The sequence below is a fragment of the Solea solea genome, chromosome 7, assembly GCF_958295425.1.
Source record: "Solea solea chromosome 7, fSolSol10.1, whole genome shotgun sequence".
Lineage (NCBI taxonomy): Eukaryota > Metazoa > Chordata > Actinopteri > Pleuronectiformes > Soleidae > Solea > Solea solea.
This window is the reverse complement of record NC_081140.1, coordinates 22286511-22312890: the sequence shown is the minus strand read 5'-3', so window position 1 is coordinate 22312890 and position 26380 is coordinate 22286511. Positions and strand designations below refer to the sequence as shown.

Below are 26380 nucleotides of genomic sequence, written 5' to 3'. Positions count from 1 at the left end.
AAACGCATTTTTATTCCTTTCTTGTCTCACTTTTAGAGCATGAACCGGTTCAATGACAGAATGACTGTGTTTGCCTGTTCAACATTTTCCTAAGCACTTGATTTTCAAGTGAGTTACAGAATTAGACATTATAATTAATGTTGGCAAAAGTGGGTTTGTGCAGCTGGGTCCTGTGCTGAACTCTAGATAAAAAAAAGGATCTGGATTCCACTGATTGATTTGCACATTTTGTTTGATTTGACATGAGACTGGACATTATTTTATTGTTTATCCAAATCTATAAGAATAAGAGGTTTCTTTTCTGGACTATGAATGTGAAAAGTAGAGCTATCAAAATAGAGGAATTGCCATCAAACACAGATGGAACTAGAAAGGCACCGAGTAAACAGCATACTGATCAAGTGGTGGAGAACATACCTCTGCCAAGGCCCAACAGTGTGCATATTTTTCAAGCAACCCTTATAGCTATGCCAACAAGACAATGCAGACCATGAAAACCTTGGGTCCATTTGTGGATGATTAATAGGCTGATAAAAACCCAAAGAAAATAAATTGTACATGCACATGTTTTCCGACAATGTCGTAAAATGCCAAGAAAAAAATAGACAAAAGACAACATTTCTGACCGTCGAACCTCCCCCCCGCTTATCTGGATCTGCAAACTTAATTTATTGGGATCTTCCTCAACCCGTACCCCCCGTCCCTCCACAAAGTTTTACGAAAATTCGTTAGGTAATCATGCAACTTAACGACCCAACAAACAGACACGGGTGAAATCATCACCTCCTTGGCTGCGGTAATAAAGAACACAACATGTCTGCTTTTTCCCCCACAGTGTAGAGAGTCAGCGAAACATAAAAAAAAAAGCTTTATTAATCTGATTGTGTACAACGTGTTCAAAGAATACCTAATTTTTTAATAATGCACTCACTGGATAAACAAGGCCACATGTCGACTGAAATATTTATTTTTGGATTAAAATATAGGAGGCGATTGTTTGGTCTGTGAAAGGAAACGATTGTAAAATGATCAAAGTGAATCTGTGACACCAGCATCCGTTTCATGTCTATCCATTTCCTGTGGCTCTGGTTGTTTGTCGTTTCGTAAGCTTCTGAGAGAGAAAAAAAATAAACTTCCCTTTGATTTGTAGCTTTACATCGACTGGTGAAATGAAAGACGAGTTTGCGTATGTTTCTGGCAGAACCGTCGCAAAGTCACCATGCAGGGTGTTGTTCCAAGTGTCCTAGTAATCACTTCTTTGTGAGCCTTGCTCCTCATCCCATCTGTCCCCAAAGGCGTCTAATGGAAAATGGCTGGAAAGGCCTCCCCCCCCTCTTTAAAGATTTACTTCAGCGCCTTCTTGGTATCTGTGATATGCAGAGCATTGGACCAGAGCCAGCGAGGGGCCTCCTGGTTTTGTTTTGCTTACTTTTCAAACTTTGCAAACACTACACAACGGCACTCGAAAGGCTGCGGCGGCGATTGGGCTGCAAAATGAAGACAGGTTGCAGAAATAACGAGGTACTTCTAATGAGACGGCCACTGGCAGAGACAACACCGACCTGTCAAGATTACTGCACTTCGTAGCATCACCCATTTTGTCCTGAGCACATGTTGTGCCATCCTTTTGCTCATCTCTTGGCAGCATTTTGGGTCACGCCATGTGCCAATTAGGAAACAGAGGTACTGTAGTCGGAGACTTCGCAGCCAATCTGAAGAAGTCAGTGCTTATTGCTGTGGGTCTTCCGCCAGCATTCCTGTGCTTCCATCCTCTGATCTGAAGAGCACTTTCCAACTAGTGCAGACTTCAAGGGAAGCCATGATGAGAAGGCTTTTTTTTGTTCTTTTTTTTTTTATCTTAGTGGCTGAAATCATCACATTATATTGAAACTATCTGCAGGTATTTGAAAAAAAACACTGAGAAGAACATATGCTCACGTGCTTCGGCGCGACAAATGCTTAATACATATGGGTAACTGATCTATTTTCATCATGTTGTCACTATGGTGTAATTTACACCTTTAACCTGAATGATCATGTTATTGAGCAATTTAATGTTATAGTTCCAGATATCACGTTATAAGATATAAATAACTGCAAAAGGCACACTTAGTTCTACCACACTGTTACTTCATCACTGCAACACTGTTTTATTTCAAAATAAAGCTTTGAAAGACAGTTCTATACAGCCAGTATTGTATCAATGCTACAGCTATGTCACTTTATCACTTTAGGCAAGGCCCTATTTGTGCCACAGAGCCACGGATGGACAGCATTTTGCTTTTTGAAGTGTACAGTGCAAAGGAAAGAAGAGCCACATCCTTTCTGGTATTCAGAGGCCACCATAGTTCTCTGATGTGCTTGGGAGATGAAGGAGTGACTCCTCCTAGTTCACTTCTCTGGACCATTTAAAGTAGGGCTATGTAAAATAGGTTTGGCATGATTGATCAATAATTCCTTGATAACCTTTCAACTACAGACACTGCAGAACTAGGGATGCGCCAATACCACTGTGAGTGAGGCCAATTCCTTTATATTTGTTGTACACTTAAAATATTTGGGTTTGACAGCATAAGACGAAATTAAGACAAGAGTTCAGTGTTTCAGCTTTTGTTTCCAGGTAATTACATCGAGATATGTTAAATGTTGACGATAGTTTGGACTTGAATTAAATGTATATGAATGATACTTAATATAAAGTGGCAAATCTTTAGCTGTACATCATGTTGGTTCTTGCAGGTTCCCACAGACCAGCCAGCAATGTGTGGCATGGAGAGTGAGCATGGTGCATGAGACCATAAATTAATTATCTTCAGCAATTGCATACTGTAACAAAAACTTAATTTCCAAAAGAAATGTTCACATGCGTGCATCATGGCATGTGACTGCAGCACTTGCAGTAAATACTGGACACTATATTGGACTTAAGGACATCACTGCATGAAGAGAAGAGATCAATTTTTTTGTACTTCGTGACCTTTGGTCTTCAGATATGGGGAATATTGATTTAACATTCAGGGCAAAAGCAGTGGAGTATTCCCTCAAATATCCTTTAGCATTTCTTTGTAATTTAGAGCACTGTCAGTATTGATGAATCTGGCAAATATCACGCTGGGCTTTATGACCAGTCAACTCAAACAAAGCTGTGATATTTTGAAGTACAGACATACATCAAATGTGTTTTGCGGGGTCCTTTTCTGGACTGAGTGATGATGACGGCGTGAAATTTTTCTGTGTCTCAATCTTTTTTTGTCCTTGGCAAGATACCCCGAGTAAATGGAAGTGACCACAAGAGGATACCGATGACCTCCAAATGAGGAACGTACAGTATAATAAATGTGCTGATGAGCGAGGAAGCGCCGACAGAAAAGTGCCATCTTAAACCCTTGACCCCCTTCTTTGGGGCTTCAAAATGTGTCCGTTTACAAAGCTGTGACAAACCAAAGCATGCTGCAAGTCAAAACATCTGTCATGAGGCATAATTGGGTTCATTAGCCATCTCACCCCGAATTCCCAATTAGAGGCTTCAATAATTAATTGTGCTTCAAATTAAATGTATTTTCTCATCAGCCTCTAATTAAATATGGCCCTTGTTCTTGATTGGAAACTCTCAGTCTTAGGGTGAGGTTCGGTCTCCAGCATGTTTACATGTGGTGCATCGGGACATGGTCTGAGTTCTGCAGGGTATAATTACGCCGTCTGATTAAGCACAATCAGGCCAATGGTGCTCTCTGGCTTTTGGCCAGGTCACAAGCCGTAAACAGTGGATTGGTACTGTATCTCTTCTTCTACAGCCAAATCACACAACGGATGCCAAATGAAGAAAAAAATATCTGGACGCACAAGTATTAATGATCCGAGGAGTGAACCAGCTGATTCCGAGTTTCAAAGGAAAATTATTCAGATGACACACACACGCAAAAAAAAATAAATAAAAATCTGATTTTAGTTTGTCTGGCCTGAGGCAGGAGCGATAGCTTTCACAATTTTCAGGGCATAATACATATCTGTAACACATGTTCTCGATGAAAATTTAATTTATCTCACTGATGAAGGCCACCACAGAAGGAGATGGCTGTTCTTTCATTGACTTCATGCAAATGAAGTGCACCAAAACTTTCCTGCGTGAGAGTGAATTCAGCGGCGAAACCATTTATATGTTAAACAGGTATCCACTGCCAATCAGACATTTATCATATGGTGAAATATATGAAATGGAAGTGTGTGTGTGTGTGTATCACCTCCTTATTTGAAATGGTAACACTGGACCAGGCCGAACGTTTATCATGAGAATAAAAAGTGGGACTCTTGTCTCTTATCCTGCAATGTTTCAATTCAAACCTATAGCGCTCCAACTGTTTCTGGTATTTTACCTGACTTCTCTCCATTCTATCCGCATAGAAATGTTTTATTCTTTTGTGTTTTTAATTGGTATTTTCATCCTTTGGTTTATGTTTCATTCATTCTTTTTGAGACTATGTGTTTTTAATGCAGTGTGTCTGTAAATGCTTTTATTTTGTAAAGCACTTTGATCACCTGTGGGTTGTCGTAAAGGGCTATAGGAATAAAGTACATTACATTACATAGAATGATTATTTTTTAGCAGTAGGGGTTTTGGCTGGTGGTCAAGAGGATGAAATGCCAGAATATTCACGTTTGTATAAATAATAATAATAATAAAAAACCTAAATTTACAGCTTTTGATAATTATCAACATTATCAACAAATGAATATCAAATATCTAATTCCACAACCCAGGAAATGACTTCCTATTGTACAGGTATTAGTGTTTTTCATTAAATGAAATAGCTAACTAGTATGCGTCCAAAATTAATGTTGGTGCGTTCAAGTTGTCGTTGGAAGTCCGAATTGCCAGAAAGTTGGAGCAACCTGACGTACTCCCTGGTAGGATTCCAAGATAGCTGCCACCTGATGACTGTTCACTACTTTTACTGTTAACTGCAACTTCGTCTTATTTGTTTCACATTAAGTCGTCCAGTTCAATTCTTATCCATGAACATGTTACAACACTGTTTTTTTTGTGTGTGTGCAAAACAGCATACGTGGCCATAAGAGAAACCGACTTCTCAACTGGAACGTGGTCAAATGGTGACGTCACTCTTACTTCCAACTTCTGAAACTCCAATTTAAATAGAACACACTATTATCACTTTAACAGACTCATCTAAAATGTTAACTCTGATGCTACTTATGTTAAATCAGGTGAAGGTTCCGGGAGGATCTGATGTCGGACTCAAGGACTCAAAACAAGTCCAAGATCATGTTGGATGTGCAATGAGTGAAAATCATTAGTAACCATTCATAATCTAGCAGTGGAGTGCAAGGTTATCATTATTATGAATATGCTTAATTAATATAGAGGAAACTCTGAGTAATCCCATATCATCATCACTTCCCTTATCTCTGTCTTTAACCAATTCCACAGCACTAAATCAATCCCCATGTGATTTATTAAGGCTTCTGTATCTCTGAACCTGTTGGTATGTGACCTCTGATGACTCCAAATACTCACTCTGGCAGAAATCAACTTCATATTTTCAGTATACTTCCTAATAATAACCACAACAACCACTGCCAGCACTGATTGATTTATCCATAGTGACTCAAACTACAGGCACTACTTGGGAGGGAGTTTTGGGAAGAAACAATTACCTGCAGATTTACACATTTTCTTTTTTTCCCCTTTCTTTTCTATTGTATTGTCTTCTTGAAATGCTTACTTAGGGAATGATAACACGTTTTCTGTCCTTTGCCCCCCACCCTTAAACAACTACACCTTTAATAACACGGTCGTGCTCATGCATTTACCACCACATTGCCATAACCAGTCACATAAAAAATAACTGTGTTACAAATATTCTGACCACAAAAAGGAAGAAAAACAACTTCTTTCTTTGGTCCCATGACAACAACTTCCCTCTTTACAGCGTGTAGCCTGTGCTTAGAAGACTACTTGTCCCATCCATACCAATATCACAGCCTTGAGCGTCTCCATATACCAATATCAGTCCGATTAAAAAAACCAAAACAATGCTCAACAAAAAGGCCCACATTTTTACAGTTATAGCTCAGTAAAGCATTCATGTGAAATCTAGAGTTTTTGGATCTTATTGGATTTACATTTCAAGATTAAGATCAATCATACACAGTACAATGTGCAGTGGAATTTCTTGTACCTCCTGCCAAGAGAATACAAATTAAGATTTAATATGTAGTAAATAAAGTAAAAATCTTAGCACAATAATTACACACAACCAAAATGCCTCGTTATGAATTGTCCAGTGTATAAAAATTAAAGTGTATGTACAATATTAACATTAACATAAAATACGAACATCCAGTGCAGGTGTGTGGGATAATCACAAATTGGGTGACTACTAGTTTTTTTTTTTCAATAATCGTTTCACAAATGTGTTATTCACCAGTATGAGACAGATAGCGATGCTGAATATCATTCTCTTGAGGAATAACAACACAAAGAGCATCTTGATTGCATAATTTAGATACCAGGGCTGAGATGGGTCTGCTGCACAGGAAAAAAGAAAAAAAAAGAAAAGAAAAGTATATTCTACATGTGCAGACTTCTCCTGTACGATTGCTGATGCACTTTTTTTTTTAATTCATTCCCTATCTGATTTACTCAGATGAGCCTGGATTACCCATCCCTGCATATTCAGTCAACCAAAGTCTATGAATGATAATGTTATTTTGGATAGGGAAGACGAGAAGTCAATCCACGCGACCCTATACGCTCACATCACATAAAAGAGTGAGCAGATTGAACACAACTGAAACGGATGACGGGGAAAACACAATAGAGTGAGGACTCAACCTGTTACTGCAGTTAAGTGAGGGGCAAGGGCTGGGGGTGGACGGGCAGAGGTGACCGTCCTGGTGTGTGTGCGAGCATCGGAGGTGACTCACCAATGAAGTAGGCCAACAGGAACAGCAGTGTTACTGAGATGAGGATGGCACTGAGAGCAGCACACTTCCAGTTGCAGTGCTTATACGGTTTCTTCAGGCTGAAGGCAGGTCGGGAGAAGGTGTTGCGAGGCAGAGGGCGTGGGGGAGGTGAGTACACCGTGCTGGAGGTCAAAGGGTATCCTGGTGATGTTGTGCAATACATTGGTGATGTTCCACCTGGCTTGAACAGAAAGTGCCTGGGGAAGAAACACATTTTTTTCCTCTTAGTCTGAATAGAAACTGCAGGGATATTTGTCTACATACTACTGCAGATTACTGTCTAAGTGCAGTCCCATCCACTGGTAAAGTATTTCTGCCTTCAATCGCTTTCAATACTGTCACCACAGATACGCTCCTGCTTATTAGTAAGAAGACTAAAGCATACTGGGTTTTGCTCATTCGAAGCTGTGAATCAATATTAAATCCAATTTATAGGACTAGTGACCGCAGCTGTCTCTTGTTTATTATGTATTCATGCCAGCCTGGTGAAGAGTAATTCCCTGTGACTATGTGTCAAGGCTGTCCAGAGGAGAGATACGGTATATAAGATTGCGGCGTTAGAGTCGAACAGATTTATTTGCCCTTGAAGAACATGGCTGGCTATCTCAGAAAACATGTGTCGAGCTGCATGTCCAAGTGCGTATGATCAGCCCATCAGAGAGTCAGCGGCGGCGGCGGCACGGTTGTCAGGGCCGCTCGACTGACAAGTTTACAAGACACTCTCAAGCGACAGTGACAAGATCGTGATGGAATGTCGCATTACAATGTATGATGGGAAAAAGTCACTGGTTCATTTTTTATTGATAAATATCAGGACAGATCTCTGGCATGTTCTGTTCTAGCGGCGAGCGATAACTGCGTTTCATAAAGCGGTCATGTTTAACATTCATCAACAGCGTTGAAGCCCAACAATATGACTTATTGCAAATTGGTAGTTGTACTAAACAGGGATGGGACAAATTCTAATACTGCAGGAGACATGCAGTACACTGGTGATTGACAGTTTTCTAAAACAGAGGACGTTTGATGAGGGGGGGGGAAAAAGTAACACGTGCACAATTCATGGCAAAGCAGGTTGTGGACAAGATAGCAGACGTGCAACATACCCGTCCGTGTACGAGGCATCATGGCGTGCTGATGCCAGAATGTCCATCTCAATGAGGTTGTCCTGTAAAGTCTCTAGGAATGTCTGCTTTGCTATGTTTCTACACACAGGTGGAAAGATGGATATGAAGCTAGTATGAGATGTACATGCAAGAAAACACAGAAATGCCAATACAGTACAAGGTATGCAGAGGTGTAGTGCTACTTGTGTGCACCCATGACAAATATTAACGTGGCAAAATAAAATTTATTTTGCCATCTTGAGTAGATTTTGTTCATTTTCACCCTGTTATCTTCAGCTATTAATGTTGACAAGGTAGATGAAAGTAATCTGATCTGTCATTCTTCTTCATATTTCATACCGCAAATGTCAATACGACCACTTTGACCGTATTTTCTGTTGGCTTTGATGTTCAAACACTTGAATAACTGAATACGATTTTAACCAGATTATTCAAAAGATTATATTTCCTCAAATGAAGGGGGGGTAAAGGGGGACATGTCGTCATTTCAGAGCACACACACTAGCACAACACCTCCGTATGATAATCACCAGGCAACAACATCAATAACTGACAAATGGAGATCAAGACAGACAGTGTGGAAAAAGAAACCAGGGCCCTTATGGAACTACTTCTACAAAAGTGTGAGACAAATAACATCTAGCTCTCTTGTTCCCCTCGTGTTGGGCTCTGCCATACCTTGTGTTGTACGAGCCCTGCCCTTCTCTGCAAGCGTCTTGCTCTTCTCTGATAAACATTAGAGTATTCTGGCTCCTTTGAGGTTGTGATTGAAAGAAAACAATGCATCACTTACAAGTAAGACCTTAAGAGTTTCTAATACGTATTTCCATGAAAAACAGATTTAATATCTTAATTTAAACTTTAATTGCAGATAAGCTACTTGTCACAGGGGATAATATCCTTAAGTCGAGTTATTATCATTTAATTGTTGCAAAACTGCAAAAAAAAACACACATTCTAAAAAAAAAATGTAATTTCTCCAGTAATGCACTCCCTCCTATGAGAACTCTGTTCCATAAAGAAACACTGCAGCAATGCCATGGAGAGAACTATCCACATGCAGTGGGCAGGCTGAACATTTTCAGTGCTACAAGAGAAAAGGCTTGTTTTTTTTTTTGTTCTTTCTTTTTTTTCGTCACTGCCTCGTCGAGGCCAGCAGTAAAGTCTGCTCATGGTCTCTCCCGCTTGTGTTCTGGGGGAAGTATGCAACTTTTAATGAAGAGCGAGATGTCTGACAGAAACTGTAAAGGAAAGTGGTGAGGCTGAATCAGACCGACCAAATGCTGGCATCTCTCCAGTGGCAGAGCAGGATCAAGACCAACCAGTGCAGAATTTATCAGGTCCATTAAATTTCATTAAAGTGACGAGAGAGGTTCCATTGCAGTACTATTAACTAAGTAAAAGTGATATTTAATATTTCATGGCCTGTGTGGATATTACTAAGGCTTTCACTTTCATTACTGACTTTAGTAGTTATAGTATAAATTTTTTTGGAGGTAATAGATCATAGTGAATATACGTGGTTTTAGCAACACTCCTGTCTGTTGCAGATCCACTCTCCTCACCATCTGTTATCCGCCCCAGAAGGGAATACCTGTGTGGGATTAACTAGGAGCTGGATGATGCATAATCATTCATTATCGCACTAACTGTCCTTCCACCGGATGAAATTGATGCTCGTTTTCCTGTTGACTGAACCGTCTCACAAAAACGGTGCGAACAGACAAAGAAGTCTGTTCGGGGGCTGGTTATTCAGCCATGCCAACTTAACATCACTGAGTCTCCGCAAAGGGATTCATCAACTGTGCAAGAATCATGTCAAACACTATAGCTAATCTACGTTAATTTGCCAAGAAAATGTACACTTTCTTATTTTATCAAGAAAATGTGCTGAATTATGATATTAACGTTTATCTGGATATGAAATGAACTACATTTGGATTTGGCTGTAACAATGAATCGCTTAATATATTAGTAATCGACTAATAAATTATTGGTTAACCATGAATAACTGAAATAAGTATGACTATATCAGTTTTGAGGACAAAGTTAAGATACTTGAGTATGTTTTTTACCATTTTTGTCAATTTTGCCATTCCAGTAACCTACAAAATATATTTTTTAAAATAGTTATAGCCTTATTGGCATATGAGATATGAAGCTCTGGTCCTTGAGGAAGACAGTATGAAGATTCTTAAATAAATCATAGTGATCACACTAAAAACAGTTTACTTTGCAGTCACTCCAATTAAAACATGACAACTCACAATTAATGGTTGCGACAGCGTCTTAGCACACGCTCTGCCTTCTTCCAGTGGCTCAGCAGTCACACAAATAAGAGTGTCTTATAGAGAGGAAGGGATAGAAAAATGTACCACGCTACATGAAGCTCAAAGAAATGCTGACACACCTCGGTCCTTAACACACAGTCAGAGTCTGAGCTGACCAGCAACACTGACGTCACACTGGAAGCTACTCGGCTAACAGCTTAACAGGAAGCCTGTGCTATCCATCACTGTGCCACGGCACATTCACTGTGGAATTGTACATCCCCAAAACCACATATGGCAAAAAAAGAAAAGAAAAAAGGAAAACTGCAAGTAATTAGTCAGAGCTGAGAGAGGAACTCTCTATTCATATTAAAGTAGGTGTGCAACAGCAGGCTTGCTAGCTCTATTCACCGTTTGGTTCCCCATCTCTGGCTTAAAGGAATACTTCACCAATTTGTATTTAGCTTTGTATTAGTAGAATAGGGATAGTATTTTTGAAAAATTGTGCTTCCCAACCTCAGTTTCCCCTTGAGTTGTGAAATGTCTTCATGTCTTCTTTTCTTTGTTACGTACCCACCAGTGACACTTCTGTTAGCGTAACTGTTAGCAAAGATGGCGGACACTATTTACATTCTGGGAATGAGGTCCTGTCCCAAGTGGGTCTAAAATGCATGGAATTAGCGTTGCAGTTTCAAGCCTCGGACCAAGAGATATTTCTTGACTCAGGGAAACGGAGGTTGGGAAGCACAATTTTTCAAAATAACTACCCCTATTGTAGTAATGCAAAGCTAAATGCAAATGAGTGAAGTATTCCTTTAAATATTCTTGAAAGAAATATGTTCATAATATCAAAAACAGCTAAAACTGACACATATCTGTGTGTATGTGTATTGTATGCATGTAAGATTACATGGAGTGACAAAAAAAGTGGATTCTTTTAAATATATTATAATAAATAAATCATGTGAATGACACATTTTTATCAAATTAGTTTTTTGTCAATGATGTTCTAACAATTTGCTCAGTAGGAGACTTGGACACATGAATAATTTGCTACTTTTACCAGAGGAATGGCGATTAGGAGGAGGGATTATATAATTTTGACCTTCTCTAGATTTAGACAGATACTGCCTTTGTTATAATAACTCTAATAAATCTACTTCACAAAAGGGGGCCTCCTATTGAGAAATGTGCGAGAGAAGTGAATGCTGATTAATATGAAATAAACAATTTCGGGGCAGATATGGAGGAGCCATGATGAAGTCTAAATGTAATTTTGCCAGAACAGATTTACAACCGACGTGATTATAATTGCTCTGCTGTTTACACTCGAGACCCAGAAGCAGCAGTTTTCTCTTGTTTGCAACAAAATCATGTTCATCACAAACGTAAGCCTTTGCCCTCAGCAGGGTTTTCCATGTTATTGCTCGACTACCTGTTAGCAGAGTGGCTTTTCAACATGGAGCGGGACAGCATGAAAAGCTGTGTTCAATGGCAGCGGGTCAAGCTCAGTCTTACAGGCGCCAACATCTCCATACATCACCGGGAGATGAGGGACACCCTACCTTGTTTCCAGGGGGATGTTGCTGTTGAGTAGCCAGTTGTCCTGCACACTGCCAGAGTCTGGACCACTGGCAGGACCCTCAGGAGGAATGGAGCTGTCTGTGGGCACGGGACTGGGGTTGCTCCGTGGTGTGTAGTTTCCCCTGTTCAAGGAGTTAATGGAGGCCGCATGGTGCTGATGATTGGGCGAGTGGGAGTGGGAGAGCGGTAGAGGAGGCGTCCGCAACCGAGAGTGGTTTTGAAAGGCTCCGTCTGAAAAGAGAAGAGGGAACTGTTAAAAAAAACGTGTTACAGACACTTGAAAATAAACAGAGCAACTTTTGAACCTTTTGAATTGTCTTTTGAGGCACCACGAGAGACACACCGAGATAGTTCATCAGCACATAAAGAGATTATTTTTGAAGTGCTGCCTAACTCCCCAAGTATCAGCTCTCTGAATGATAATTGATAAGTTGTGGTTTCAACAGCAGCAGCATATTAATTTCTGCCAAAAGACTCTTTTGACTTAAGAGCTTTCGAATCCCTTACGTGAATCAGTCTTTTCTTTTTTTTTTTTAAACAAAACAGTGCTTCCTCGGCTCATTATCTCTCCAAACCAGTCTCTATCAAAGTTCCCTGGCTGCCTCCCACAGAGACCCTTTGAATGTTTACTCAGATGAGATACTGGATCCTGTGTAAACACACAAACTGACCACTAAGTTTTTTAGACATTCATTCAGCCCAGGGAAGGCCATCCGAGTCTGTATAGTCCTTCAGAACAACAGTTTGTTTGACTCTTTGACCGTCGCCACAGCTCAGCTGAGGCAAATTTTGAAGATTTGATACTGAAAAGAAAGAACAGAGGCTATTTCTTGGCCATTAGTTCTGTGGTATTATCAGATTTGCAGTGGTCAGCGTAAGTGGAAGTGATTCCTGAGCTCTTATATCATTTTTCAGGCCAAACTTGTTCTTTTTTTATGTCTTTTACCAGCTTTGTTGTCACTTTTCACCAGAGGATTTAAAACTATTAGATATGAGGTGTAGAAGACCAGATTGTACCCAGAGGTCCTATATGCACTTTCTGATACTCGGTGCACTTCACAAGACAGAAGACCAATGTCCTTCTGCACTCTGAAGCCATTCATTTCCACATCTGCTAAGCCATTCATCAATCAATGAAGTGGCTTTACACCAAGTGAAAGAGTGGCTTTTCTTTATACCAGCAAGCCTCCTTTTATTTCACAGATATCCACAACACTAAATTGCCAATTTACAGCAGAGGGAGTGGAACACAGTCACACAGTGGACCTATTTTGTATAATCAGCTCCTTCATTAAAGCAACACCTACTCACGGCAGTGAACAATCGACAATCTTTGCGGATTTATTTGCAGGATCGGTGACATGAAGCCACAAACATTAACATCTTTCAATCCAACTAAATAAATAACCTATTGAGGCGCAAAGCTGTCTCTTTGCTGAGAACAAAGACGCATTACAGTTGAGCGCTGGAAGGCATTTTAGGGAGAATGGAAAGAGAGGCCCATTGTGTTTACAGGTAATGTGCTAACGAGTGGCTCAGCAAGAAAGGACAGGAAGAAAAAAAGAAATGTGTGTGACTATTAATCTTCAAGGAACTTAATATCTCTTGTGTGCCACCGTTTAATCTTGTTTTTTTTTCATTTCTATTCTCCATTTAGGTGCATTTATGAACCTATACAGTAGTTCTCTACCAGTGGTGGGTTAGTAAAAAAGAGTAAAATAGGGAAGAAAGTGGAAGAAAAAAGTTATTTAGAAGTAATGGATAACTGAGTAAAGCATTGAAGTAATATCATTTTCCAAAAACATGTCTGATGCAAACTATTATGAAAACAATTCCGTGTTATAAAATACAAATACGTTGCTGCCTCAGAAAAGACATGTGATGTAACTTATGTTTGCCCTTGTTGTTTGAAAGTCGACATCCTCACGTTAAGATTTGATGTCGTCATATGTGCGCATGTCACCAGTGAGTTTTTCCATTGAGCCTGTTCCTGCTGCTGTTATGGAATCATAGGCAGTCTGAAGTCCTTAGATGCACAGATGACAGATGCCTTAACGCTTCCTTTTCCCCAGTTTACAGCTGCTTTCACCTGGATCAAACACATTACAGCTTGCATACATTTCCGCTGATAAGCAGAGACGCACATGAATTCCGAAGTTTAAAGAGAAAGGGGCACAATTAAACTAATCCTGTGGGTTGCAACAGAAACGTGATATAATGAGTCATAAAAAAACTACCGTTCACAGTGAGTAATGAGTAATATTAATTTGGAGAGTAATGAGTAATACATTATATTTTTTTTTGGAGGAACAAGCCTGTTTACTACAATACGGCCAACACATTATAGGATGTACACGGGAACCGTTATTTCCTTTTGCTTTATATTAGTCATCTGTCGCACTGACAGATGGTTCCACACTTTTGCACAATCCTGCCCTCGTAATTAGCCGAGACACGGAGAGAGGAAGGGAGGTGCACCATCGCCGTGATGAACAGTAGGGCTGGTGTGTGGTAAAAAACCATGCAGTAGTTGTTGTTGATGGCCTCCCTCCTTCTCGGTAATGTACCTGATCTCTAAAGCCATTAATAAGGTTATGCTAATTTGATACGGGGGACAGTGCAGGGGGAAAATATCACAGAGCTAAATGCATCACTGGTCTGGAAAGCATCTACAGCCTGGTAAACAAATACCTCACCACCTATGACGCTTCAGCAAATGTGGGCCGACACGTAATTCAGCATAGAGTCGAAATGTGGTCTAGAAGTTACGGCCGGGAATCGATAAATATTAATCAATGCACCATAAGCTTAGGTTATCATTTAATGCAGGTCCACTATATGTGCTTGCAATGCACTGTCCCTGTTATTTGTTGAGTGTGCCATGCAGTAAAAAAAACTAAATACAAAAAACAAAACATCATTACCGAACCAGTAACTTTTGCAAAAGAATATAATATAAGTATCCGTAAAACATAGCAAAGGCTAGTTTTGTAATTTGAGGAAAAATTTGCTAAATCCTGCACTCATAAGTTATTTATATATTTTAAATTCACTTCAATTTAATTTAAAGTAGCTCTCACTGATATGTTTTCTAATACCTAGTGTGTGTAGATTTGAATTGTTTCGTAAATTAATATTACACATCTTATTCTACAGACTGAAGAGAATATCTTCGTTACTCACAGAGCTGCACAAATATCACATATCAAATATATTCTCTTTTTTAAATAAAAATGAGAATAATGATGTACAAATGGCGAATCATATCGCAATCGCATTTCCTGTCAAAATAATCGCAATTAGATATTCATTCAAAATCGCTCAGCCCTACGTCCGACACAAGAATAAAACCGAACAATGCCGAAATGTAGATCAGGTAAAAAAAACACTTGAGAATTCTAAATACATGCTTTAATCTCCAACATTTAGCATGCACATTTGTAAAATCTCAATATTTAACAGAGGAGTCTGGTGTATTTAGGGACAGCTATTTTAATTCTGCGTTCCAGTCACGCAGGAAGTAGTGAACTAATCTTTTTAAGATTTGAACACATGCTGTACAGTCTTGCATAGAGACGATGCTAATCTCATCCACTCTACTTGCCTAATTATTTGCATATAAGCATCACTATTATAACATTAAGTTTCTACATGACACATGACGACATGCATGTGTGTGTCCTTCTCCAACCACTTATCCCCCAACAGCCACGTGAGTCATTAAGGTTTTTTTTTTATTTTGAAAAATAAGAGCGTTTATGAGACAAAGAACCCGGGCAACGCGACCCCCACAGATGTGATGATTCAGCAACCATTACTCACAACCAACCGAAGGACAGGGGAGAAAAATAAATGGTTTTCTATTGACCTGTTTTACACAAATGAAACGGGTGGAAAAAAAAAAGAGGAGGAGATTAATTTGTTATAAGAGAGACAGGAAAAGAGGGCTCCACTACAAAAGCCAAACTTTCACATGGCATTCAAAAAACAGAAGCCTATAGATTCCCATTCACTCTGGAATGCACTTTTTCATTTTTCTTTTCCCAACAGATGTATGCACTGCTTGAGACCTCCTGATGCTATTCTAGACAAGTAATTAAGGCAAATCCACTTCATTAGCCAGGACACCCACCACCCCACACCCACCCCATCCTGAGAGACATCAGGAATGCCTGTCTAATGGTAAGATGATACAATTTCCGTAGCGCAAATGATATAAAAACTGCAGGATAAAAATGGAAATGAATGGAGACTTGCCAGCATGTTCGAAAACAAAAAAACAAAAAAAACATGTTATTTTCAGCGCTTATTGAATCAAACTGGTGTAAATTGAATTTTACAAGATACTTATTTTCGATCGTCATAAAGTAAAGTGAAAAATAATAACACAAAAAAAGTGAAATATCTTTTAAAATAACTTTTAAGGACAGTATTTTTTGTTGATTCCAAGAGAGCTATCAAAAATGTAGGGCATCAGTTTTCCAAGAACACACATTGTTTAATCCTTTGTTTCTCAAAAATAATAATAATAAAAAAAAGGCATCTAAAAAATGTACAGTGTGCGTTTATTATGTGACTTAATTATAAGCACTAGAAACATTGACAGAACTGTCCAACTTTAACAGGTGCTGTACTCTAACAGCTTTCTAAAATACATAAAAATATGTGTAATATGTATGTATGTTTTAATACGTGTGTGACACACCGAGTGAAGTGTAAGTTCTGGGTTGGGAAACAAAGTTATTGGATGATAACTTATAATTAGAAATAGATGTATATAAAACATTTGTCAAACACAGTCATAACATTATATGTTATACAATCATTCAGTTATATAACATCACGCCCAAATGCTCTCGTCACGATTTACATTGTGAATTGGGTCACGACGAGTTGTCGTCATTAAAAAGTGGATCCCCCAGACAAAAAGGTTTTTGGGGAAAGACTGCTGTATTCATCCATAGACGCAGACACAAATAAGCAAATCCCATGATGTAAATAATTGAAAGTGTCATCAATAATTTAATTAATCAGATTCACTTCAGGGACTACCATGCTGGTACAACGTGCTTACAGTAGTTTGTCAGTTTGACCAACAACACCCACTGTAGCCGACAGCTTTTCATAAGTAAAATGTACTTTGTGTTATCAGTTTTTCTATAACATTCTCTTTCTGAACAGAAAACACCATCTTGTTTTTTCCCCCCGTTTTTTTTTTGTGTGACTAGACACACAAATAAGTCAGAGACACAGACATGTCTGTAACGATGCCTCTCTACAGCAAATTGGTACATATATAAACTTGTAGATCGACTGGCGTACTGTATGTCTCACTTCACTGTAGTCATGGAAACAGTTCAATTTCCTATACTGCAGCTGTTACATAGGGGATTAGCCTTTGACATTTAATTCGATACTTAGCCACCAGATGGACGCAATCAATGTTGAGAACGGCAATGGCGCAGTCCTGGAACGGTTATCTAACACTGTGCCACTGACAAAAAAAAAAGTAGATACATATCTCACAATTTGTTTTACAACCTTCAAAAAACACATTCACACATGCATGGGAAATACTTGTGGCGGCACAATTAGAGTGAATGCAGGGTCTCTGCCTTCATTTGTGCAGTATCCATGGAGAAAGGTGTGTTTTTCGAACAAGGACACTGGCTAACATCACAGAGCACTAATGGTCACGCGCGATGAAATAAGGTCACATGATCAACGCAGTGAGGTGTGAGCCATTTGATGCAGAAATTCATCAAGATATATCCACTGCCCGGATAAATCATTAAATCTTGCTTACTGCTATACCGCCTATGGCTAATCATGAGAGCAAAAAAATTTCCAGTTGAGCAGCATTTGTCTATGAAAATACAAATGGAATTTGTCATGAAGGCAGTGAAGCTGCTTCCTCTCGCTCTCTCCTTGCTCCCTGAAGCGGCTCCTCTCTGCTGGCCCTGATGTTTCCTGCACCATTAGAAAAGTCTGAAGGGAAGAGCCATAAGGGAATAGTAGCTGTCTTTCCTGTGCTCATTTGAGAGGTAACAGGTACCACCGACAACACTCGGTTCTCTCAATGGGAATAATCAGAAGACCTGGAAATCCGAATCTGAGTTCACCTTTGTTATAGAGGAGAAAATAATCAGGCCGTAAAAAAAAAAATCAGGCCGTCGTATGATGCATGCAGGTAGAAGAGAACCATTCATTCTCATTTGGTAGTACGAGCGGGGCAAATAACTATTATTTTCTTTATAGATTCATCTTTTCACTTTTTTTTTTCCTTATTGATTTATTGAACTGTTGTTTGGTGCGTACAAATGTCAAAGTCTGTGTTTCCCCGGTACCTTAAAATACAACATTCTTTAAAAGTCTGGTTTTCTTCAAAAGCCGAGGTTGCAGAGGAGCAAAGAAACGAATCAAGCTTCGATCTTTCACATGTTAATTATTTGTTGCAGCCCTAATAAATAATTCCAATCATTGACAATAGATGACATGACAGTTTTACGAAAAAGCAAAGCCAAACCATCTCCCTGTCCCCCTCGTAGCTGCCACTATAGCGCATTGGACTTGGGGCCAAATCAAAAGGCGTTTTATTATTTACTGAGAGTGATTGGTTGACAAATTGCTCCTCTCCACAGTCACTAGCGCACGAGGCTCTGACAACAAACAATGTCATGACTTGTATCTGGTATTTGGAGTTCTTTTTTTTTCTTTCTATACAGTCTGATTTAAAGATACAAAAATACATTCAAACAAAACCTTTAAAAAAAAAAAAAAAATCAACCGCCTTTTTTGGTCCAACTAACGTTTGCCACAGTTTGAAACCCAATCCATTAGTTTGTGGCATATGCTTCTCTCTGCCTCTGTGAGACCAAATGGATTTTCTGTCAGCCGTTGAGCTGCTTTAGCAGGAACAAGACAAGTGGTTTCGTTTGCTCTGTTGTGTACGTCACTCCGCCGCAGATCCATCAAGAGGTTCAAGATTTTGTTAGAAGGCACAGATGGTCCGCAATTATCATGGAATGAAAGTAATGCGTCTCAATTTATGTCAATGAAAAGAAGATATGTAGGTATGCAAAATGCATTATCCACGGTTTCCGTGCACTGATGAAGAGCAGAGCGAATGCAACTGGACAAATTGTCTGTTGAACGCAGTTTACGGGCAACTCCAGATATTATGTGGAGTCAAAACTGAAACCTCACATATCCCGGAAGAAAAAAAACAAAAACAAAAACAGGGGACACTGCATGCTAGTGCCATGTGCTACTCATTAAATTATTACTTAGCCTCAGATAGTTTCATCCCTCATGGTGTCTGTGGCTAAATTACTTTCTGGTGTGACCTCTTTTAACCAGATTTCCCCCTGTACTCGCAGACACAGGGATTATTAGGCAGTTCAAATGAAGACTTATTTGAATTCACGCATGGCCACGTCCTCGGGGCTTCTGCGAGGCTCAGCATTCCTGCTTGGTCAGCTGCGAGGTCGCGGTGTGGTGGCTCTTTCAACGGAGAGCCCTGGCTGCACTGAGAGCCATCACTGGCCCGACCCCATGCTGTTATTGCATTAAGAGATGCTAATGTGAGGAGGTCACCGTGTCTCAGATCTGCGGCTCTCAGCGTGGCAGCGGGCTCCCACTGACAAGTCTCCCTGGGAAGACGGCCCTCGGGGAAAGCTTGGGGCCACGGTGAAACACATGCCGCACAAAAGGACCGCAGGCTTCAGTGAGCAGCTTCGCCGGCCTCCTCGCAGAAGCCACGGCCTCAGTGTTCTTAGAGCAGGAGAATAAACACTGCAGCCTCTGAGGCGACTAACGTAAATAACGATAGGCTGCTTACTTATTCAAAATCCAGCAGAACATTCAAAGTCTGAGTCTGGGCTGAAAAGATGACCTTGGGTAAAATGTGACACACAAAAAAATCCACTCGTTTTCCAGAGCCGCTGACACACTGTTCACCAATTACATTAGCCACACATTTGCTTTACTGCGGTTGTTTACTGACAAAACAAAAAGTCAATATCCCCCTGCACCGTGACAGCTTGGATTTGAAATATTTCTTAAATAACTGACGTGTATGTCAGAAAGATCTGATTTGATATTCAAGTCATTTTTTCCATGCTGGCTGTTAAATTAAGCCCCCCCCCCAAGTACTTCCCACTGAAAACCTGAGATGCATGTTTAATTCCAGATTACATTACATTTGGCACTGTGCATGTTTGTTTATTTCCTCCCCCCCCCCCCCCCCCCCCCAACATCTGCATTGAATTGAAAATTCCTTTTTGAGATAAATTTGTTCAGATAATTTAGCGATTCTGGTTTAAATATATCGACAATGTCCTTGTGCACCGACTATAACCCCACTCTCCGTGCCAGATACACACCATGACCCATGTGGCCCGCTGTAGCTCTGTCACCTTGAAAAAATGAGGTTCACGTAGCTGAAGGGAACAGTTGCAATTCGAGTTGAGACTTTCCCTGAAATTGGGAAACCAGCATGGGTTCCTAGAGTTATACAGTTACATATATTATCTGGCACAGAAGCTTTGGGGTCTGGAAGTAATTCACACAGACAGAATAGCAGTCTCAGTCATTAGTGAAAACCTCAAATGTAAATGTGACATCCGGTTTAAATCATGATCTACTAGGAAATGGACAATTTTGCAGTGGCTCGTCTGACTGACAGTAAAGCAAATGTACTAAAAAAAATTGATTTTTTTTAGTAGATTTTTTTAAAAACCTATAAAATGATCAAGTATTTGGATGTGATGTGGAGAATGGAAGAAGACAGAGCGAGCGCACCATGTCTCATTAGGTTGTTACGTGAATATGCCCCATAAACAAAGCTCTTCTGACATCAAACAATGCATTCTCAAAGATGTTCTTATTTTATTTATATGTAATACCAGCCCGAGGTGATAGAATCTCCGTCTGGACAAAAGCATTGATTTAAAGAGTCCTGGTTTGATATTTCTGAGATATGAGAGTGAGGAAAAGGCAGCATCCAAAGAGGAACATGCTGTACCCTGCAAACTAAAAAAAAGAAGTCTTACAAAGCCTGAGGATGAATAAGGCAGCAAATAAAGCCGGGGATATTCCATCGGTATCATCCCTCTGTCCTCTGTCCTCTGTCCTACCCCTTGCTGACAGGCCCTGGAGCAAACCTAAACACCACACCTATGCAAATCAGTGTCATTGTTATGAGACAAATCTGTGGTGGTAAAGGCCATTCCCCACACCCGTGTCCCCTTAAGTCATGTCACTGCTGGGTGACCAGCTTGTTGTTACTGTGGAATTAGGGGGGGGGGAGATTGGTGACAGGATTAATAACTCATTCTCCAGGGCTTTCTGAGCATGCAGCTGGGTGAACTCTGGAGTTTGATGTACTGCAACCCTTTGGGTAGTTAAGTTGTAAGCTTTAATAAATTATGTACATCATTTGAATTTTTTCTGTTGTTGTTGTGTTTGTGTTTGTGTAGTGTTGAAAAAATGGTGTCGAATTTTTAATTTTTTTTTGGAGAGACATGAGGCATGAATTTGAGTTTGAATGGCAACATTTTATCACGTCACGCTGACGGATCATAAAACAACGAGTGTCACACTTCTGAATGTGACCATTGTCATAAATCTGCCTTTCGGGGGTTACCTTGAGGAAATACTTGAAATAATCTCATTGTCCATGCATTTTTTTTTTTACATTTACCACACATGGTGTTTGTGGCATTATCCACAACTGCATTAAATCACACTGTGACCACAATACTACATTTCTATTTTTTTTTTTTTCCTTAAATGCATCGCGTCTGCTTCGGGCGACACCTGCCTTCCACGCCACCGCCTTGGGTTTTGGAGCAGCGAAAATGAAAAACTGTCTGTATTAACACTTTTCTAGTCTTTGCGACCAATTAAATTGCTTTACGTGACAGTTCAGCGACTCATCTATTCACACACACACACATTCATCTACTGTATGTGCATCACTTTTTCTATCACACCCATTCACATTCTGCTTGCACAGGCTGCCAGGAGCAGTTTTGGGGGGGTTCAGTGTCTTGCACAAGGACACATCAGCATGTATACTATCGGAGCGAGGGATCAAATCCCCAACATCGCAGTTGGCAGATGACTCTTCCTACCTACTGAGCCACAGCTGCCATTTGCAAACACTACTTGTGGGGCTGTTTGTTTAGTCGAGACAGGACGAAACTGGGACATCATAGAAAGAACGATGCATTTCCAAACATTCATATACTGATCAGCTATAAATGACAAGTGCTGTTTACAGTTTCAGTCTCATGAAAGAAATCCCTGGGCCTACTTTTAACAAGAGCTGTTTCTAGGAATGAAAACCTGCGTCCCAGCACATACAGTGAATGATCATGTGACGCACGTTTTCAACCCTGGTATAATGGACGCAAATGACTTCTGATACAGAGCAGGAAGTCTCACCTGGACGTAGGTGTTTTTAACACAATATGTTGCTTTCCGTGTAGCAATCTGTCAGACAACAAACGACACCGCTTCACATAACAGACCAGCTTACTGCCAAACACAACTCAATCACGTCAACGGCACAAAAATGTTCACAATAATTAGATAAACAGGATAACTGCTGAGGCAGACTCTAACACACTTCCTCTGCAATGTGCGCTTACAGTGCCTGAACTTTCGTCAACTGTCAACACCACCACGTTTCCAGTGTAAGTGCAAATGTCAGTGTGTCAGTCTGAGTGAACGTTGGTTCCAACAGCAGCAGACACTGAGCGCTCCACGAGGAGAGTGCAGCTGACATTTATTAATTAGAATCCACGTATGGATTTTTCAAACCTAATCTAACTCCAGAGGCACCATCTGCCTTTGAGCTCTTATCAAAAATAAAAAGGAGTACAGTATGCCTTACACTGTTTCTGATATCTCTACAAATGGACTTATTCCTTTCAGTGCTAAACATCATGACAGAGCAGGGATGACATCGCACCTGGTGTGAAGTACCTGTCATTACGCCTTGCTTGCTATCTGAGGTGCGGAGGATGCATGCAGCCTGCTGCTTTCAGAGTAGATGATGATTCCCAACCAGCACACACGCACGCGCACACACACACACACACACACACACACACTGAACAGAAAAGTCTGTGACAAAACATCACCCCCTGAACCAAAATTGTCCATCTCTTTAAGCAAGGCTCTGAACTTTGCACACCTCGCTTCAGAGAGTTCTGTGCATTTCCCGGGGCTAAATATCGACCCAGAGTTTCAACTCTCTCACATGGTGCTCAGGGAAAAAAAAAGGTACATAGTCTTGCCCACAGCCATCTGCATGACCCATAACACAAACACTGTCCAGGAACAGGGGGAAGGCTAACCTCAACAAAGCAGCAGTAGTTTGAAAACCAACTCACCATCAGCTGTTGCTGTTGCAGGGGCAGGAGCATACAGGTTCCCTGAGCCAGTTTTAACTAAGAATGAATTGGGGCCAAACTCATCCTCAGAGTCAGAGTCCTGGGCTGGCTGAGCCGCACAGTTACCTAGCAACCCTGCCTTGCTCTCATTGGCTGCAATGGAAGGGGGAGGGTATGGGAGCTGCTCAACAGGGGAGGAGGAGGCGGATGAACAATGCGGAGGACCTGTAGACCACAAACAGAGACAACACATGGGGGGGGGGGGAATGAAACACACCCAAACACAGGGATCATCACATAGGAGCAAAACACACAAACACACACACAACACACACAACTTAACTCTGACACTTAAAAGGGAAATAAAAACAGACACATCTGCCTTTGTCTCCACCGCCTCACCCCAGCTGAGAAGAACAATACAAACACGAGTTTGTGACAGAAAAGAAAAGGCAACAACCTAATGTTGCTTCAAAGAAATAAAAACATCCTTTTATTCATTTAAGTGTAAGAAAAAAAACTGGGTTACGATGCTCAAGTCTTTACGAGAGCAAGCACAGACAGAGAGAGAGATCAACAGAAAGTTTAACCAACTGTTTTGCTGCAATGTCCAAATGCTACAAATGTTTCGGAGCATCCTGGAACTTTATCTGCTTCCCTTCCACTCACACGCGAATCACTCCGCACACTACACCGAGGCACCAGTATGCAATCCCTCACAATCTTCTGGCATCGGATCTTGTTTGTGTGCAGAACTAGGCAGGGCGAGAGTGACATGCAGTAAGGGCTGGGCCGTACTTCTGCATTCACATGTGTTCAAGCATGTGGTTCCGTTTAAACGAGGGTCAGTCTTCATGCATGCTCAATCTCACTTTCCATTTCAGTAGCAGCTGTTTTTCGCCAGGAGCTCATCCTCATTTTTTGTATGTTCTTGTATTCTTTGACCACGGAGTTGTACATGTGTTCGTACCGTCTGTGTGTCTGTGTGTGGTGTGTGTTATTCACATATCTCTCGAACTGATGGGTCGATTGATTTCAAACTTGACAGGTGTCTTGGGCACGAGTAAGTGCAGTGCCAAGTTTGACATTGTTTGGATAAGTAATACAAAAGATATCGTTACATACATCGCTAAAAGAAGCACACATAGGCTTCCGCCGCTCTACTGTAGCCACTCCCCCTCTCACTCACACAGCACTGTGAATGAGACAAGGCGCCGTGAAGCTGAGGCAGACAGCGAACGCAGTGTCCCCAACCGTTCACCCCACTCCCCTCTGGGAGGCGTTACAGGTCTCTCCGAACCAACAAGTTCAAAAGGAAGCTTCTTTCCTGCAGCTGTTATGCAACCGTGTAGTTCAAGTTTCCATATTTATTGTATGCCATTATGTCAGTAGCAGTATTTGCTTCCTGCCATACCCAAATCAAAATGTCACTGAACGTTTGCTGTGTAATAGTAACAATGAGCACTCAAACGCACCAAACCAACAATTACTGAAAACACACACAAAAGCAGATTTTGCACGGGCACTGCACTAGTTTAATGTAATTACTCTGCAAAAATGAAAACAGCAGTTTCCTAAACATGACGAGTTTTCAAATCTCCTTATCCACCGCGGCTTTCCAACTCGTCTGTAGCATAGAATGGAGTGATTCACCTCAACAGCACAACATGAATAATTTACAGGTGATCATTTATAGCCTCTTGTTATATATAGTGTGCAACTCTGATTCTCCTAACACGCCAATATCACATTTTTCTTCTTTATTTTTATTATTGACTCCAATCTCAACCCTGTCACGGGATGTTAAATCTCCACAGAGTGCCCATTAACGTATGATTAACTTTTGATTCAGCTCTGTGCCACGCGGAAAATGGAGTACTTCAGTAACATGACTGCGGCGAGCGCAGCCATCAGTTCAGAGCACTCACGCTCACCACCCGCCCAGCCACCCAGCCACCCTGCATTCTCCCATCACTCCAATGGCCTTGATGTTGGAAATTCCTGCTGACTGGACTGTCATCCATCAGGAGAGATACATTTCTTCTGGCTCTGTAACGATCCCTGAAGAGCATTAAAATACGACTCACTGACTCGCATCTAATTAGGAAACAATTAGTGATATTAACATATCAGGCGCGGCCCGACACGAGCGGCGGACATCCACTGTGCCAGGGAGTCACAGTTTGTGCTTTATATATACTTCACACCACATGCTTCATTTCTCTCTCAGCCCTCAAATGCCCGTGTAGTAATGGGTGCAGAGGCACAGTTGTCCTACTGCAGCTTAATGACTGTGACGCTGTTGTGCTTCGATATACAACAGTGTACAACCGGGAGAGGAGCTGCTGAAAACGGCTTTATTACAGTCATTCCCAGAATTCCTCAGATGCACCCAAGACAATTAGTGCGCGCCAAAACAACTACACAACTACAAGGTGACATGAGAGGCAAAAACTGAGCTGCACTGGGTCCTTGAGCTCAAAACAGCTTCATTCCCCCTTCCCCAAGAGTGAGAATTCATCAGTGAGACAAGAAAAGATTAAAATCCTTAAAAAAAAAAAACAGTCAAAGTCATAACCGAAATGAGGTCAAGGTAGTCGTGCTTAGCCGCCGTTATTCTTTTACACAAAGGTTTTACTGTCTTACTGTGTTTAATTAACACAGGATTGTGCAGCTCACATCCGAGACAAGAAGACGTTTTTTCTTTGCCTTCACTCAGTGTCTGTTATACCGCTTCTGTGTCTGACAGTGTCGGGAAGTGTCGGTGACCTTGGTGTGATTGCAAACACTGACCACCACTCACTGCATTTAAGGCCTCGACTGGGACCGAACAATTTATCTTTTTCAAAATCACAAAATCACAGCTTGAAACAAAGAAATTAGAAAAGGCTGCACTTTCATCCTTCTGCCAATTAAACCATGTTGGAAAATACTGTGATGTTTAAATCCACATTTTACATTTTTCCAAAATATCCCCCCCCAAAAAAATCTTACAGCTCTGGCTCATTAGCGA

General features: G+C 40.7%; 1 protein-coding gene across 13 annotated transcripts in view; it reads right to left on the bottom strand.

Moving 5' to 3' along the window:
• Nucleotides 1-26380, bottom strand: part of tenm4 (teneurin transmembrane protein 4) — a 171693-nt gene that overhangs the window by 81210 nt on the left and 64103 nt on the right. For 4 of the 13 annotated variants that reach the window (XM_058634905.1, XM_058634906.1, XM_058634908.1 and 1 more), the window contains exons 4-8: nucleotides 23368-23592; nucleotides 11947-12196; nucleotides 8790-8864; nucleotides 8091-8189; nucleotides 6946-7181 (exon numbers count right to left, since the gene is read on the bottom strand). In XM_058634905.1, the coding sequence (XP_058490888.1) occupies nucleotides 6946-7181; nucleotides 8091-8189; nucleotides 8790-8864; nucleotides 11947-12196; nucleotides 23368-23592 (885 nt within the window). The remainder of the gene's footprint in view (nucleotides 1-6945; nucleotides 7182-8090; nucleotides 8190-8789; nucleotides 8865-11946; nucleotides 12197-23367; nucleotides 23593-26380) is intronic. The other 9 variants (XM_058634913.1, XM_058634917.1, XM_058634916.1 and 6 more) reach the window with 5 other exon arrangements.